The following is a 14,805-nucleotide window of genomic DNA, read 5'->3' on the forward strand; positions in this document are numbered from 1 at the left end:
AAGAGGAGGGCCAAGGAGAAGCTCCATCCTTTGCTGGACTCAGGGGGGAACATGACTATTGAGGATAAGGAAAAGCAGAAGAACCACCCCCCCTCCAGTTCAGGTGGAAGAAGTTAGAGACCTGCTGCTCCACCTGGACTGTCACAAGTCCTTGGGGCCAGAGGGGATCCACCCGAGGGTGCTGAGGGAGCTGGCGGATGTGATTGCTGGGCCACTTTCCATCATCTATCATCCATCATCTGTCTTCCTTCAGAGGGGGGAGATTGTTGGGTGTAAATTGGAACAACAGAGTACCATCTATGTCCTTTTGCAGTTTAGACATTTTAATACTACCCACAGTAATCGTCATGATTTCATTATTGAGTGCACCCTCAGTAAGTTTGCAGACAATACCAGGTTTGGGGGAAAGGTCAATCTGCCAGAGGGTAGGAAGGTCCTGCAGAGGGACCTGGACAGGTTGGATCAATGGGCAGAGGCCAATGGGATGAGGTTCAACATGGCTAAGTGCTGGGTCCTGCACTTTGGTCACAACAACCCCATGCAATGCTACAGGCTTGGGGCAGAGTGGCTTGAAAGCTGTGCAGAGGAAAAGGCTCTGGGGGGTGCCGATTGATGCTCGCTTGAACATGAGCCAGCAGCGTGCCCAGGTGGCCAAGAAGGCCAATGGCATCCTGGCTTGTATCAGGAATAGTGTAGCCAGCAGGACCAGGGCAGTGATCGTTCCCCTGTACTCTGCTGTGGTGAGGCCGCACCTTGAGTACTGTGTTCATTTTTGGGTCCCTCACTACAAAAAGGACATCAAGGCCTTGGAGCGTGTCCAGAGAAGGGTTACAAAGCTGGTGAAGGGCCTGGAACAAAAGTCTTATGAGGAGCGTCTGAGGGAAATGGGGTTGTTTAGTCTGGAGGAGGTCTAGGGGAGACCTTATTGCTCTGTACAATAAGTAGTCAGGCATTGGAAGGGGTTGCCCATGGAAGTGGTGGTGTCACTATCCCTGGGGGTGTTCAAGGCGAGGTTGGACGTGGTGCTTAGGGACATGGTTTAGTGGGTGACATTGGTAGTAGGGTGATGGTTGGACCAGATGATCTTGGAGGTCTTTTCCAACCTTAATGATTCTATGAAGCTGTCTGTTCTATTAGAGTGAGTCCAGATGAGGGCCATGAGGTTGGAACACCTCTCCTATGAAGACAGGCTGAAGGAGTTGGGGTTGTTCAGCCTAGAGGAGAGAAGGTTTTGGGGAGACCTTATAGCAGTCTTCCAGCACCTAAAGGGGGTGTACAAAAAAGCAAGAGAGGGACTCTTTATCAGAGAGGTAATGATAGGACGAGGTGTAATGGCTTTCAACTTGAAGAGTGTAGATTTAGATTAGATATAAGGAAAAAGTTCTTTACTATGAGGGTGGTGAGACACTGGAACAAGTTGTCCAGAGAAGCTGTTAATGCCCCATCCCTGGCAGTTTTCAAGGCCAGGTTTGATGGGGCTTTGAGCAACTTGGTCTAGTGGGAGGTATCCCTACCCATGGCAGGGAGGTTGGAACTAGATGATCTTTAAGGTGTCTTCCAACACAAACCATTCTATGATTCCATGATTATAAGTGTGGAATCAGGAATACCTCAGTCTTTTAGGATCAGTTTTGGCAAGGCTTTCTAACTGGAATGACCATGTAATTGCTTTTAACTCCTCCCAAAGTGCTTCAGAGACAGAGAGAGAGATGAAGAATACTTTCACAGCATGAAAAACTTTGATAGCTAATTCCTCTGTATGTCTTTTTGTGAGGTTTCTGGAAGAAACTTTGTTGTGGTTTAACCCCAGTAAAAAGCTAAGCACCACATAGCTGCCCCCCCCCCCCCCCCCACACACACACACACACACCAGCAGAGGATGGAAGGAAGAGAATTTTAAGTGCAAAAGATAGAAATGGGTTGAGATAGCTTGAGTGAAGCAAAGTAAAGTGAAGCAAAGTAAGCAAAGTAAAAGAAGGAATTCATTCACTACTTCCTATCAGAAGGCAGATGTTCAGCCATTTCCAGGAAAGCAGGGCCTCATCACACGTAATGGTTTCTTGGGAAGACAAAGTCATTACTCCAAACATCCCTCCTTCCTTCTTCTTTCCCCCCATCTTTTATTGATGAGCATGATGTCATATGGTATGGAATATCCCTTTGGTCCGCTTGGGACTTAACATTGCAATGAACTCCTCACCTCACCCCTGCTCCAGCCTGGGCTTGTCCATTGGTCACAGTCCCTTAGAGGTGTACTAGTTCTGGCCTGGCCTTATTCATGAACCACATTCTACCTTCTGTGTTGTGGACATATCCACAACCACTTCAGTGTGTACCTGCTCTGACATGACCTTTTCCATCAGCCCCAGTCCCTTCAGGAGTTCCTTTCCAACACCTGCTGTGTCATGGACATAGCTATGAGCACTTTGAGGTATTCCCACAAGGCCTTATCCATGATCACTGCAAGATGTGACTGCTGTGGCACGCTTCTCCACAACCTCTCTGGGACACTTGTGCCAGTGCTCAGTCAACCACACAGTAAAAATGTGCTTTCTGATGTTCAGATGGAGCCTCTTGTGTTCTGGGTTGTGCCCATTGACTCTTGTCCTGGCTCTGGGCACCACTGAGAAGAGCCTGGCTCCATCTTCTTTGTGGAAATCCTTTGAAGATAATTCTCACTCAGCATTGTGGAATCTTGCCTGTGTGGTGGTTTTACCGTGCTGGGCAGCTAAACCCCACAACCGCTCTCTCACTCCCCCTCCTTTAGATAAGGAGGGGGAGAAGTAAAGCAAAGAACAACTCACGGGTTGAGATAAGGATAATTTAATTAAAGGGAAATAATTATAATAATTAAATAAAGACTACCATGAACTAAACAACTTAACTAAGGGGAAAATAAAAGGGAAAGGGGAAAAAGGGAGGAAAACAAACAAACAAAATAAATGAAAGCTATATGGAAGTGCAGAGGAAAGAAATTACTCTCTACTTCCCACAAATGAGCGATGATTGACCACGTCCTTGAAGCAAGGCCTCAACGCACGCAGCCGGTGTTCGAGAGGAGGACCGACGTCTTCTCAACGAGAGCCCACCCCTCTCCTCTTCTTCCTGTTTCCACCTTTTATTGCTGAGTGTGACACCACATGGTATGGAATATCCCTTTGATTGGTTTAGGTCAGCTGCCCTAGTGATGTTTCTCTCCTCACTTTTTTTGCCCACCCCCTAGGAGGGCTAGAGAAAGGCCCAATGCTGTGCCACTGCTGCTCAGCAGTAGACACAACACTGGAGTGATAACACTGCTGTTCCAGCTACAAGTACAGAGTACGGCACTGAATGGGCTGCTGCCGGGAAAGTTAACATTCCAGCCAGACCCAGTACAACCTCCACCCCTTATTCCATAACATTTGTGTCACACTCAGATCCCCATACTTTAGCATACAAGCATTCTCATCATTATCCCTTGTCCTTTAACAGGACAAGGATTTAACAGGATTAATAGGCAGGTGTATCTTTTCATTCCATAGGTCTTTCTTGGAAAATGTCCATAAGAACTGTTGATGATTAGGTCTTCATCTGCCAAAGTGGCCACTCAAGGCAGGCGGAGTTGGATGTCTGGACACCAGCACCAGCTTAGCTCAAGTCCTTGTTGCACTGCCCGGCTCCTTGCAAAGTTGACCTGTCGTTGATCCTACAGCATCTTCCTACAACATATAACTTAGATTATAGATTAGTTTTCTCTCAATGTCAAATCTCCTTGAGGCACACACTTGATATCCCCATTCTTTTGCATGACCCACCAGGTATACCCTGGTCCTTGGGCGAAGACAATCCCACGAGTGGGTTTGCCTTTTCCCGAGGCAGGAGCAACCCACACTGCCTTCCCCATCCACCTTCCTATATGCACTACGGGAACCTTAGCTCCTTTCACAGTGTGTAGGGGTTTTGTTTCGGCAGGACCAGCACGGCTGTCAGACCCCCTATTGTTAACTAGCCAAGTGGCTTCTGGTAGATTTGTGTCCCATTGTTTCCATGTCCCAGCACCTAATGCTCGTAACATAGTCTTTAACAGTCCATTGTACCTCTCAACCTTCCCAGAGGCTTGTGGGTGGTAAGGGATGTGGTACACCCACTCAATACCATGCCTCTTTGCCCAGGAGGTAACAAGATTATTTCGGAAATGACTCCCATTGTCAGACTCAATTCTCTCTGGTGTACCATGACGCCACAATACTTGTCTTTCCAGGCCCAAGATAGTGTTTCGGGCTGTGGCATGGTTTACAGGGTATGTTTCCAGCCACCCAGTAGTTGCTTCTACCATGGTGAGTATGTACCGTTTGCCTTGGCGAGTTTTGGGGAGTGGTCCGATATAGTCAATTTGCCAGGCCTCACCATATTGATACCCTAGCCATCTCCCCCTGTTCCAGGGAGATTTTACCTTCATGGCTTTCTTGATTGCAGCACAGGTCTCACACTCATGGGTAACCTGTGTGATGGCCTCAATGGTCAAGTCCACCCCTCGATCACGAGCCCATCTGTAAGTGGCATCTCTCCCCAGATGTCCTGATGTTTCATGGGCCCATCGAGCTACAAACAGCTCACCCTTACGTTCCCAGTCTAGGTCCACCTGAGCCACTTCAATTTTCGAAGCTCGATCCACTTCTTTGTTGTTCTGATGTTCTTCAGTAGTGCGACTCTTGGGCATGTGGGCATCTACATGACGTACTTTAACATCCAGGTTTTCTACCCGGGCAGCAATATCTTGCCACAGGGTAGCAGCCCAGATAGGCTTACCTCTGCGCTGCCAGTTGCTCTGTTTCCATTGCTGCAGCCACCCCCACAGAGCATTTGCCACCATCCATGAGTCAGTATAAAGATACAATACTGGCCAATTTTCTCTTTCGGCGATATCTAGGGCTAGTTGTATGGCTTTTACTTCTGCATACTGACTCGACTCACCTTCCCCTTCCATGGCTTCCGCAACTCGTCGTATGGGATTCCACACAGCAGCTTTCCATTTCCGATGGCTCCCTATCACACGGCAGGATCCGTCAGTAAACAACGCATACTGCTTTCTGTCTTCTGGCAACTCATTGTATGGTGGTGCCTCTTCAGCACGGGTTACCTCTTCTGTTGGCACTCCGAAATCTCTGCCTTCCGGCCAGTCCATAATCTCTTCCAGGATTCCTGGGCGATTGGGTTTTCCCATTCGAGCCCGCTGTGTAATTAACGCTATCCACTTACTCCATGTAGCATCAGTTGCATGGTGTGTAGTGGGAATTTTCTCTTTGAACATCCAATGTAACACAGGTAGCCGCGGTGCCAAGAGGAGCTGTGCCTCTGTACCCACAACTTCTGAAGCAGCTCGAACACCCTCATATGCTGTGAGTATTTCCTTTTCAGTTGGGGTGTAATTGGCTTCTGATCCTCGATAGCCCCGACTCCAGAAGCCCAGAGGTCGACCTCGAGTTTCTTCTGGGGTTTTCTGCCAAAGGCTCCAGGTGAGCCCATGCTCCCCAGCTGCAGTGTACAGTATATTTTGCACAGCTGGTCCAGTACGGACAGGCCCAAGGGCTACTGCACGAGCTATTTCTTGTTTGATTTGTTCAAATGCCTGTTGTTGCTCAGGGCCCCACTCAAAATAGTTTCTCTTTCGAGTCACTCGATATAGAGGACTCACAAGCTGACTATAGCCTGGCACATGCATTCTCCAGAATCCCACGAGGCCTAGGAAAGCTTGCGTTTCCTTTTTGCTAGTTGGCGGAGACATTGCTGTTATTTTATTGATCACATCCATTGGAATATGGCGACGTCCATCCTGCCATTTTACCCCCAAGAACTGGATTTCCTGTGTAGGCCCCTTGACCTTGCTCTTTTTAATGGCAAAACCAGCTTTCAGGAGAATTTGGATTATTTTCTTCCCTTTCTCAAAAACTTCTTCTGCTGTGTTGCCCCAAACGAGGATGTCGTCAATGTTCTGAAGATGCTCAGGAGCTCCCCCTTGCTCCAGTGCAGACTGGATCAGTCCATGGCAAATGGTAGGGCTGTGTTTCCACCCCTGGGGCAGCCGATTCCAGGTGTATTGGATGCCCCTCCAAGTGAAAGCAAACTGCGGCCTGCATGCTGCTGCTAAAGGGATGGAGAAAAATGCATTAGCAATATCAATTGTGGCATACCACTTGGCTGCCTTTGACTCTAGTTCGTACTGAAGTTCTAGCATGTCCGGCACTGCAGCACTCAGTGGTGGCGTGACTTCATTCAGGCCTCGATAGTCCACTGTTAGCCTCCACTCACCATTAGACTTTCGTACTGGCCATATAGGACTATTAAAGGGTGAGCGAGTCTTGCTGATTACTCCCTGACTCTCCAGTCGGTGAACCAACTCATGGATGGGAATCAGGGAGTATCGGTTGGTGCGATATTGCCGTCGGTGCACCGTTGTGGTAGCAATTGGTACCTGTTGTTCTTCAACCTTCAGCAATCCTACAACAGAAGGGTCTTCTGAAAGGCCAGGCAGGGTAGACAGCTGCCTAATCTTCTCTGTGCTCAAAGCAGCTATGCCAAAAGCCCACCGGTATCCTTTGGGATCCTTGAAGTACCCTCTCTTGAGATAGTCTATGCCAAGGATGCACGGAGCCTCTGGGCCAGTCACAATGGGATGCTTTTGCCACTCATTCCCAGTTAGACTCACTTCAGCTTCCAGTACAGATAGTTGTTGGGATCCCCCTGTCACTCCAGAGATACAGGTGAGTTCTGTCCCTTGGTAGCCTGATGGCATTATGGTACATTGTGCGCCAGTGTCCACTAAAGCTTTGTATTCCTGTGGTTCTGATGTTCCAGGCCATCGGATCCACACAGTCCAATAAATACGGTTATCCCTCTCCTCTACCTGGCCAGAGGCAGGGCCCCTCTAGTCCTGGCTGGAGCGTCTGCCACTTAATTCTTGCAAATGCACAAATTCTGGCAAATGAGAGGTAGAGGTCCCTTCATCGTGGTCAAGAATAACATCAGCTCTTCTACTGCCTCTGGGGTACTGCCCAATAGAAACTGGAGCAGCATTTCTCTTAGGAGCCCCTCTTCTTGCTGCTGTATTTCCTTTCAGTTCACGTACCCGAGCAGCTAGGGTTGAAGTAGGTACACCATCCCATTTCCTCATATCTTCCCCATGATCACGCAGATAAAACCACAAGGTGCCACGTGGTGTACGTCTTGGGTACTCTCTCTCTTGAGCAGGCGAATGCTGATTCTTAGTGGCTGAAGTATCACTCTGTCTAGATGAGGGGGAATATACTTTCTCCACAAGCTTGTCAAGTCCTTTAGACAATTTCTCCACAGCTGAGACACAGGACTGTAGCGGAGCAGAGAGATTGTCTTCATATTTTTGAAGTTGGCAGGAGACATCATACATTGTTGGTCCCATCCCCTCATCCCAGTGAATTGCTGCCAGGGTACTGGCATGTGCTGCTGGTGCACTCCGCACAAATTTACGCCACATGGATGTTGTGCACTGGACTTCATCGGGGTCTTGAGGTGTCTGGGCATTGTCCAAATCACTATAAATCATCTCCCGCACAGCTAATTCCCGCAGATGCTGGAGACCTTTATCCACAGTGGTCCACTTGCCTATGTGATTTACAATATCTTCCTTATGGGGATATCTTTCTTTGATAGCTGCCAGGAGTCGTCTCCAGAGGCTGAGGGCCTGTGCTCCTCTCCCGATTACTTTGTCGATTACCCTTTCTCTAGAGAGGGATCCCAGCTGCTTGGCTTCATTGCCTTCTAATTGTAGGCTACTGGCCCCAGCATCCCAGCATCGGAGCAGCCAAGTGAGGATGTGTTCACCTGGGCATCGACCATAATCCTTTCGTATTTCTCGCATCTCACTCAGGGATAAGGATCGAGTGATTTCTGATTCCTTTATGATTTCCGTCTCGTCTTCCTGCTGTTTTTGTGATGGCTCTGCTTTAGAGGTACCTGCCAATTCCCCTTCTCCCTCCTTCTTAGGAGAGCCTTCTTCCCTTACTAAACGAGCTGACCTCCGTTTCCATTGTTTTGACTTGACTATGGGGGCGACTGATACCATAGTTGGTTGGTCCTCTGGGTCAGCCACAGCATGTGTTACTTGGTCATCAGACTCAGAGACTTCCTCCCTCTCTTCAAGTTGCTGGATGATGTTAAACAGTGTTTGATAGGAATAAACCAGGACCCAGCACAATGCTGCAAGCTGTTGTTCTCCGGCATTATCAGGATCAGGACATACAACTCTCAAACATTCTACCAAGTTTTTAGGATTTAGCACTTGCTCAGGGGTGAAGTTCAAAACTATTGGAGGAGACACTCGTGACAGGTATCTGCTAACATCATCCCACACACCGTGCCACTCACCACGAGACTGTTTCGGGACAGATTCCCAAATAAGTTTTCTAAACAATCGACTAATCTTAGAGAGAAAATGAAACCTGTTATTCAGAATTAGAAATAGCAATACATGGGTTACAGATGGATCTTCAAAATACTCCCAAACTGTTGTAATTAGCCCACTGTGAAAGAAGGGAAAGGTACCATTCCTGATATTATTAATAAACTGGTGTCCAGATGAGAAAAGGAAGGCAGTGTAATTCTGAATATTCTCTGAAAGATAGTTTCCATGGGACCCAAATGATAACAGCGCAGAGCCTGAATTCCAGAGTAAAACCAAGGTCAGTGCTTGGCAGCACAACGAATTAAAAAAAGTGAACACAGATTGTAGCACTTGGTCGGATCGGATATATAGGAGAAAGGAGAATATGACACGAATTGCATGACATATGAACAAAGCCATTATTATTAACAGGGCAAGGAACATGGTTACTAGCAAGCAAGTGTGTTAGTTGTATGCGTTTAATCAATTCTATTGTTATCTCAACCCTTCGAGCCCCACGTTGGGCGCCAAAAAGGACTGTGGTGGTTTTACCGTGCTGGGCAGCTAAACCCCACAACCGCTCTCTCACTCCCCCTCCTTTAGATAAGGAGGGGGAGAAGTAAAGCAAAGAACAACTCACGGGTTGAGATAAGGATAATTTAATTAAAGGGAAATAATTATAATAATTAAATAAAGACTACCATGAACTAAACAACTTAACTAAGGGGAAAATAAAAGGGAAAGGGGAAAAAGGGAGGAAAACAAACAAACAAAATAAATGAAAGCTATATGGAAGTGCAGAGGAAAGAAATTACTCTCTACTTCCCACAAATGAGCGATGATTGACCACGTCCTTGAAGCAAGGCCTCAACGCACGCAGCCGGTGTTCGAGAGGAGGACCGACGTCTTCTCAACGAGAGCCCACCCCTCTCCTCTTCTTCCTGTTTCCACCTTTTATTGCTGAGTGTGACACCACATGGTATGGAATATCCCTTTGATTGGTTTAGGTCAGCTGCCCTAGTGATGTTTCTCTCCTCACTTTTTTTGCCCACCCCCTAGGAGGGTTAGAGAAAGGCCCAATGCTGTGCCACTGCTGCTCAGCAGTAGACACAACACTGGTGTGATAACACTGCTGTTCCAGCTACAAGTACAGAGTACGGCACTGAATGGGCTGCTGCCGGGAAAGTTAACATTCCAGCCAGACCCAGTACAGCCTGACCCAAAGGATTAGACTTGTTTTTAGGTTTTCTTTTGCAGAGTGTTGAATGTGTGATTCACAGTGCTTTAGCTGTCTGCAAGATGAACATATCACATACTGTGGTGGTTTTTCCTCGCTGGGCAGCTGAACTCCACCACAACCACTCTCTCACTTCCTCTCCTCCTCAGAAGAGGGGGGAGAGGAATGTATGCCTGAAAGAAAAAAAAAAAAGAAAGAAAAAAGGCTTATGGGTTGAGATTATGGGTTGAGATAAAGATAATTTAATTAAAGGGAAAAGAAAGAGAAAAACAAAACAACACAACCAAAAAAAAAACCAACAAAACAAAACAAAAAAACACAAGCAAAGGCCACGCGGAAGCACAGAAAGAGAAAAACTATTCTCTACTTCCCATCAATGACTGATGTTCAGCCACATCCCTGACGCAGGGCCTCAATACGCATAGTAGTTGTTTGGGAGGACAGACATCTTCATAACAAGAGTCCCTCCTTCTCCATCCCGTTTCCCAGTTTCCCACTGTAGTGGTTTTACCTGGGCGGCAGCTAAGCACCACTCAGCCATTCACTCACCCTCTCACTGTGGTGGTTTTACTCAGGAGGGCAGCTGAGCTCCACCACAGCTGCTGTCTCCCTCCCTCCCTCAAAGTAAAAGGGGGAGAAAAATACAATGAAAAGGGTTCAAGGGTTGAGATAAGGGCAGGGAAATCACTCAGCAATTATCATCACGGGCAGAACAGACTCAGAGTAGGGAGACAGTAAGATTTATTGCTTGTTACTAACAATCTAGAGAAGTGAGAAACAGAGGCAAGATCCTGGCAGATAACTGACAGAGATAGATAACTGGCAGAGAAGATAACTGACAGACTAGAACAGTGAGGAACTAAAATCAAACTCAAAACTTCCTCCTCCCCATCCACCCATCCTCTACATCCTGCCCTGAGCAGCGTAGGGGAATAGGGGCTGTGGTCAGTCCATAGAACTTCATCTCTGCCACTCCTTCACGGTCACCCTCTTCCCCTACTCCAATGTGGGGTCCCTCCCATAGGATGCAGTCCTTCACAAACTGATCCTGCGTGGGCTTGCCAGAGGCAGCAGCTCTTCAAGAACTGCTCCAGATATGGGTCCATACCACAGGGTCCATCCATAAGGAGAAAGCTGCTCCAATCAGGGTCCCCCACTGGCAGCAGCTCCTGCCAGGTCACCTGCTCCTGTTGCGTGGTCCCCTCTCAATGGGCTACAGGTCCGGCCCAGAATCTGTTCCTGTGGGTGTTCTTCGCAAGACACAGCCTCCTTCAGGGCAGATCCACCTGCTCCACCGTGGTCTCCTCCACGGGCTGCAGCGTGGAAACCTGCTCCACTCCGGTACACCATGGGCTGCAGGGGGACAACCTGCTTCACCATGGTCCTCTCCACAGACTGCAGGGGAACTTCTGCTTCAGTGCCTGGAGCACCTCCTCCCCTTCCTTCTTTACTGACCTTGGTGTCTGCAAGGCTGCTTCTCACTCCTCATTCTCCCAGCTGCTGTTTTTCAGTTTTATTTTTATTTTTTTCTCTTAAATCTGCTCTCACAGAGGCACAAACAACATCACTTATTAGTTCGGCTCTTGCCAGTGGCTGGCCCCTTATCTAACATGGGGTAACTTCTGGATTCTTTTCACAGAAGCTACCTGCAGCCCCCTGCTACCAAAGCCTTGCCACATAAACCCACCAACCCCCCCGCCCCCCCCCCCCCCCCCGCCCCGTGGGATGGATGAAAGAACTGAAAAATAAAATAAAATGAAAGCTTGTGGGTTGAGATAAGAGACAGTTTATTAGGACAGAAAAGAAAGGAAAATAATTAAATAATTATAATACTACTACTAATAATAATGTGTACTAAACAAGTGACGCACGATGAAATTGCTCACCACCCGCTGACCAATGCCCAGCCTATCCCCAAGCAGCCGGCCCCCCTGCCCTGGCCAGCCCCCCCATATTAATTGTTCAGCATGATGTCATATGGTATGGAATACCCCTTTGGCCAGTTTGGGTCAGCTGTCCTGGGTCTGTCCCCTCCCAGCTCCTGCTGCACCCCTAGCCTGCCCGCTTGCAGGACAGTGTGAGAAGCTGGAAAGTCCTTGGCTTAGTGTCAGCACTGCTCTGCAACAATTAAAACATCAGTGTGATATCAACACTCTTCTCATCCTAATCCAAAACACAGAACCATACCTGCTACTAGGAGGAAAATTAACTTTATCCTAGCTGAAACCGGGACAACCACCTTCTGTTGCTGAGCGTGATGTCATATGGTATGGAATATCCCCTTGGCTTGTTTAGGTCAGCTGCCCTGGTGATGTCCCCTCCCTACCTCTTGCCCACCCCCAGCCTGATGGCTTTTGGGGGCACGGTTTGAAGGGAGCCCTGTTGCTGTGCCAGTCTATTGCGTTTTATTTATTTCTCATCAATAAACAAAACATGGGTATTGTTATAAGTTAGACCACACAATTTACTGGTCTATTGAAATTATTTTATTAATCAAATAAGCAGACACAAGCAAAACAGCGCTGGGTGGCTGGGGAGTCTCCGCTCCACCATGGCACGCAGCTTCCCCTTTCCAATGTCGCTGTTTTATAGCATTGAAGTTCCGGCTTGTCGAGACTTGTTGAGACCTGTCGAGACCTGTCGACTTGTCGACTTGTCGAGACCTGTCCTGAGACTGCGCAGTCTGTTGTTGGGGGTCGTTATTCTTCCTCCTGTGATCATGCGTTGTGCTTGTGTTCAGGTGGGGGCAAAACAGGATGTCTTGCGGTGGGTGGGTGGTATCTTACAAAATCTTTGTTTTAACAAGGATGTTCACCCAACTCCCCTTCCCCATTTGTCCCCATGTTACAATGCCGTGAGTTGTGAAACCTTATCTCCTCAGTAGATTCTTTAAAGTCTCAAGGACAATGAACAAACCCCTACTAATTTATCACAGGTATATTACCAATGCTGTTCCAACTACAAGTGCAGAGCACAGCACTGTATGGGCTCCTGCAGGGAAAGTTACACATACTAGTACCGGTACACAGACCAGTTCTTATATTTCCAAAGATATTATTAAAATATTATAAATTAGTTTTTGTGGCCCTTCAGATTGCGTAATTTTTCTTAACCTTAAAGCTTGTTAACGTCCTGCAGTAACTTCTACATTTAATATTTATTGTATGTAGCAGAAAATTAAAAAATATATTCAGGTATACTTTTGTTATGTTTCTTTAAGAATTGTTTTCAATATAAAGGTAAACAGTTGTGCTTTGTGTTGGAGGTTTCTAAGGGACTAACTTTGAACTGGCGGTGTCATGGCACAGAGGAGATTAGATTTTTTGTTTTGTTTTGTTTTCCCCTTATACTTTTCTTACCATCTTCATCATAATGCTAGTAAAAGGTTTTTAGTATTATATCTGAAGTATGTGAACTGAAAGTTAGATGCATTCAAGTGGTTATATGGGGAAGGATTGAATGTACCTCCCAATTATCTGACATTCTTGTAGATGGTTGTCCTGGTTTCAGTTAGAACAGAATTAATTTTCTTCCTAGTAGCTGGTGGAATGCTGTGTTTTGGCTTAGGATGAGAAGAGTGCTGATAACACCCCGATGTTTTAATTGTTGCAGAGCAGTGCTTATACCAAGCCAAGGACATCTCAGCCTTTCGCTCTGTCCTGCCAACAGGCAGGCTGGGGGTGCAGTAAGAGCTGGGAGGGGACAGACCCAGGACAGGTGACCCAAACTAGCCAAAGGGGTATTCCATACCATCTGACGTCATGCTAAACAATATATAGGGGTGGCTAGCCGGGGGGAGGGGGCCGGACTGCTCGGGGTTAGGCTGGGCATCGGTCAGCGGGTGGTGAGCAATTGTATTGTGCATCACTTGTTTGTACATATTATTATTATTTTCCTATTATCACCATTGTATCATTATTATTATTATTGTTATTATTATTTTTGTTATTATTATTTTCCTGTCTTATTAAACTGTCTTTATCTCAACTCACGGGCTTCACTTTCCATTTCTCTCCCTCGTCCCAGAGAGGGAGGGGGGAGGGTGAGCGAACGGCTGCGTGGTGTTTAGCTGCCGGCCGGGTTAAACCACAACAATGGTAAAAGTAGTTGGAGGCAGAGGGTGCCACAGCTTCCTTTAGTTCCGTGTCTTCCTTGTTGCTTTGCTATGGTTTGATTTTATGGTTCTATCTTGGTACTTTTTGCTATGATGTATGCATTCCTTCCATGTAAAATCAATTCTAATAGCAGTTAACCTTAATCACTTTCTTGCTTTGAAATTAAAAATAATTATTATTATTATTGTATTGGTGTACTTTCCTAGCTGTGTGAACTAGTTGCTAAAGGATTAACTTGGAAGTGTGAAGTTTTTGTCAATGTTTGCGTGGAACTTTTTCATGATAATTTTGTTTAATAAGAATGTATTAAACAGTTTGGTTTTGTATTTGAAAAGTCTGGCATTTTTCATTATGAAACTGTATGTTACTTCATTATTTGAGACCACTACAGAACATGAAATTTACAATCTAGGTTGAATTCAAGGCAATATAGAAGAATTTTTTCTATAATGACAGTATTTTAGAGTGTCAAAATATTCTGGAAAAAAAAAAAAAAAAAGAGTTGATCATTTTGCTAATTCTAGCTCTTCTTTCACTCTTTTCTTTCACAGCCACATGACTTTGATGAATGCAGATTTGATATCAGCGTAAATGGTAGTGTTTGGTACCTCCGAGCTCAGGACCCAGGCCACAGACAACAGTGGGTAGATGCAATAGAACAACACAAGGTATGTTTTTTTTTTCTGATTTCCTTTCACACTCATTAGATTTGGTGGTTGTAGAGAGTTGTAAGCTTCACTGTACAGTCATTAAATACTCAAAGTATATATGACAGATAAAAGTTGTGAGATTGAAGCACTGTGATAAATATGTTCTAAAGGAATTAATTTGCTTATCCTTCATTGCTAAAATTGTAGAGAACTGGGAGCTAAAAACTGTAAACCTTTCTTGAGTTCTCTAGCATGAAAAAGAAAAGGCTTGCATTAGTGGCTTTGTGTAATGGCTTTATCCATCCTTTCTCACTGACTGTTGATATTAAACTTGTTAGTCTTTGATTCCATTCTCCTAGGTTATTGTTCTGTTTTTAGAACAAGAATCATCATTTAGAAGAACAAAAT

The 14,805-nt window shown here is 46.2% G+C and overlaps 1 protein-coding gene across 1 annotated transcript in view; it reads left to right on the forward strand.

Annotated features, from left to right (window-relative positions):
• Window positions 1–14,805, forward strand: part of LOC116501385 (ceramide transfer protein-like) — a 139,236-nt gene that overhangs the window by 25,572 nt on the left and 98,859 nt on the right. Inside the window, exon 5 of the mRNA XM_032206910.1 lies at window positions 14,299–14,415. Coding sequence (XP_032062801.1) covers window positions 14,299–14,415 — 117 coding nt within the window. The remainder of the gene's footprint in view (window positions 1–14,298; window positions 14,416–14,805) is intronic.

This window comes from Aythya fuligula, chromosome W (assembly GCF_009819795.1).
Source record: "Aythya fuligula isolate bAytFul2 chromosome W, bAytFul2.pri, whole genome shotgun sequence".
NCBI lineage: Eukaryota > Metazoa > Chordata > Aves > Anseriformes > Anatidae > Aythya > Aythya fuligula.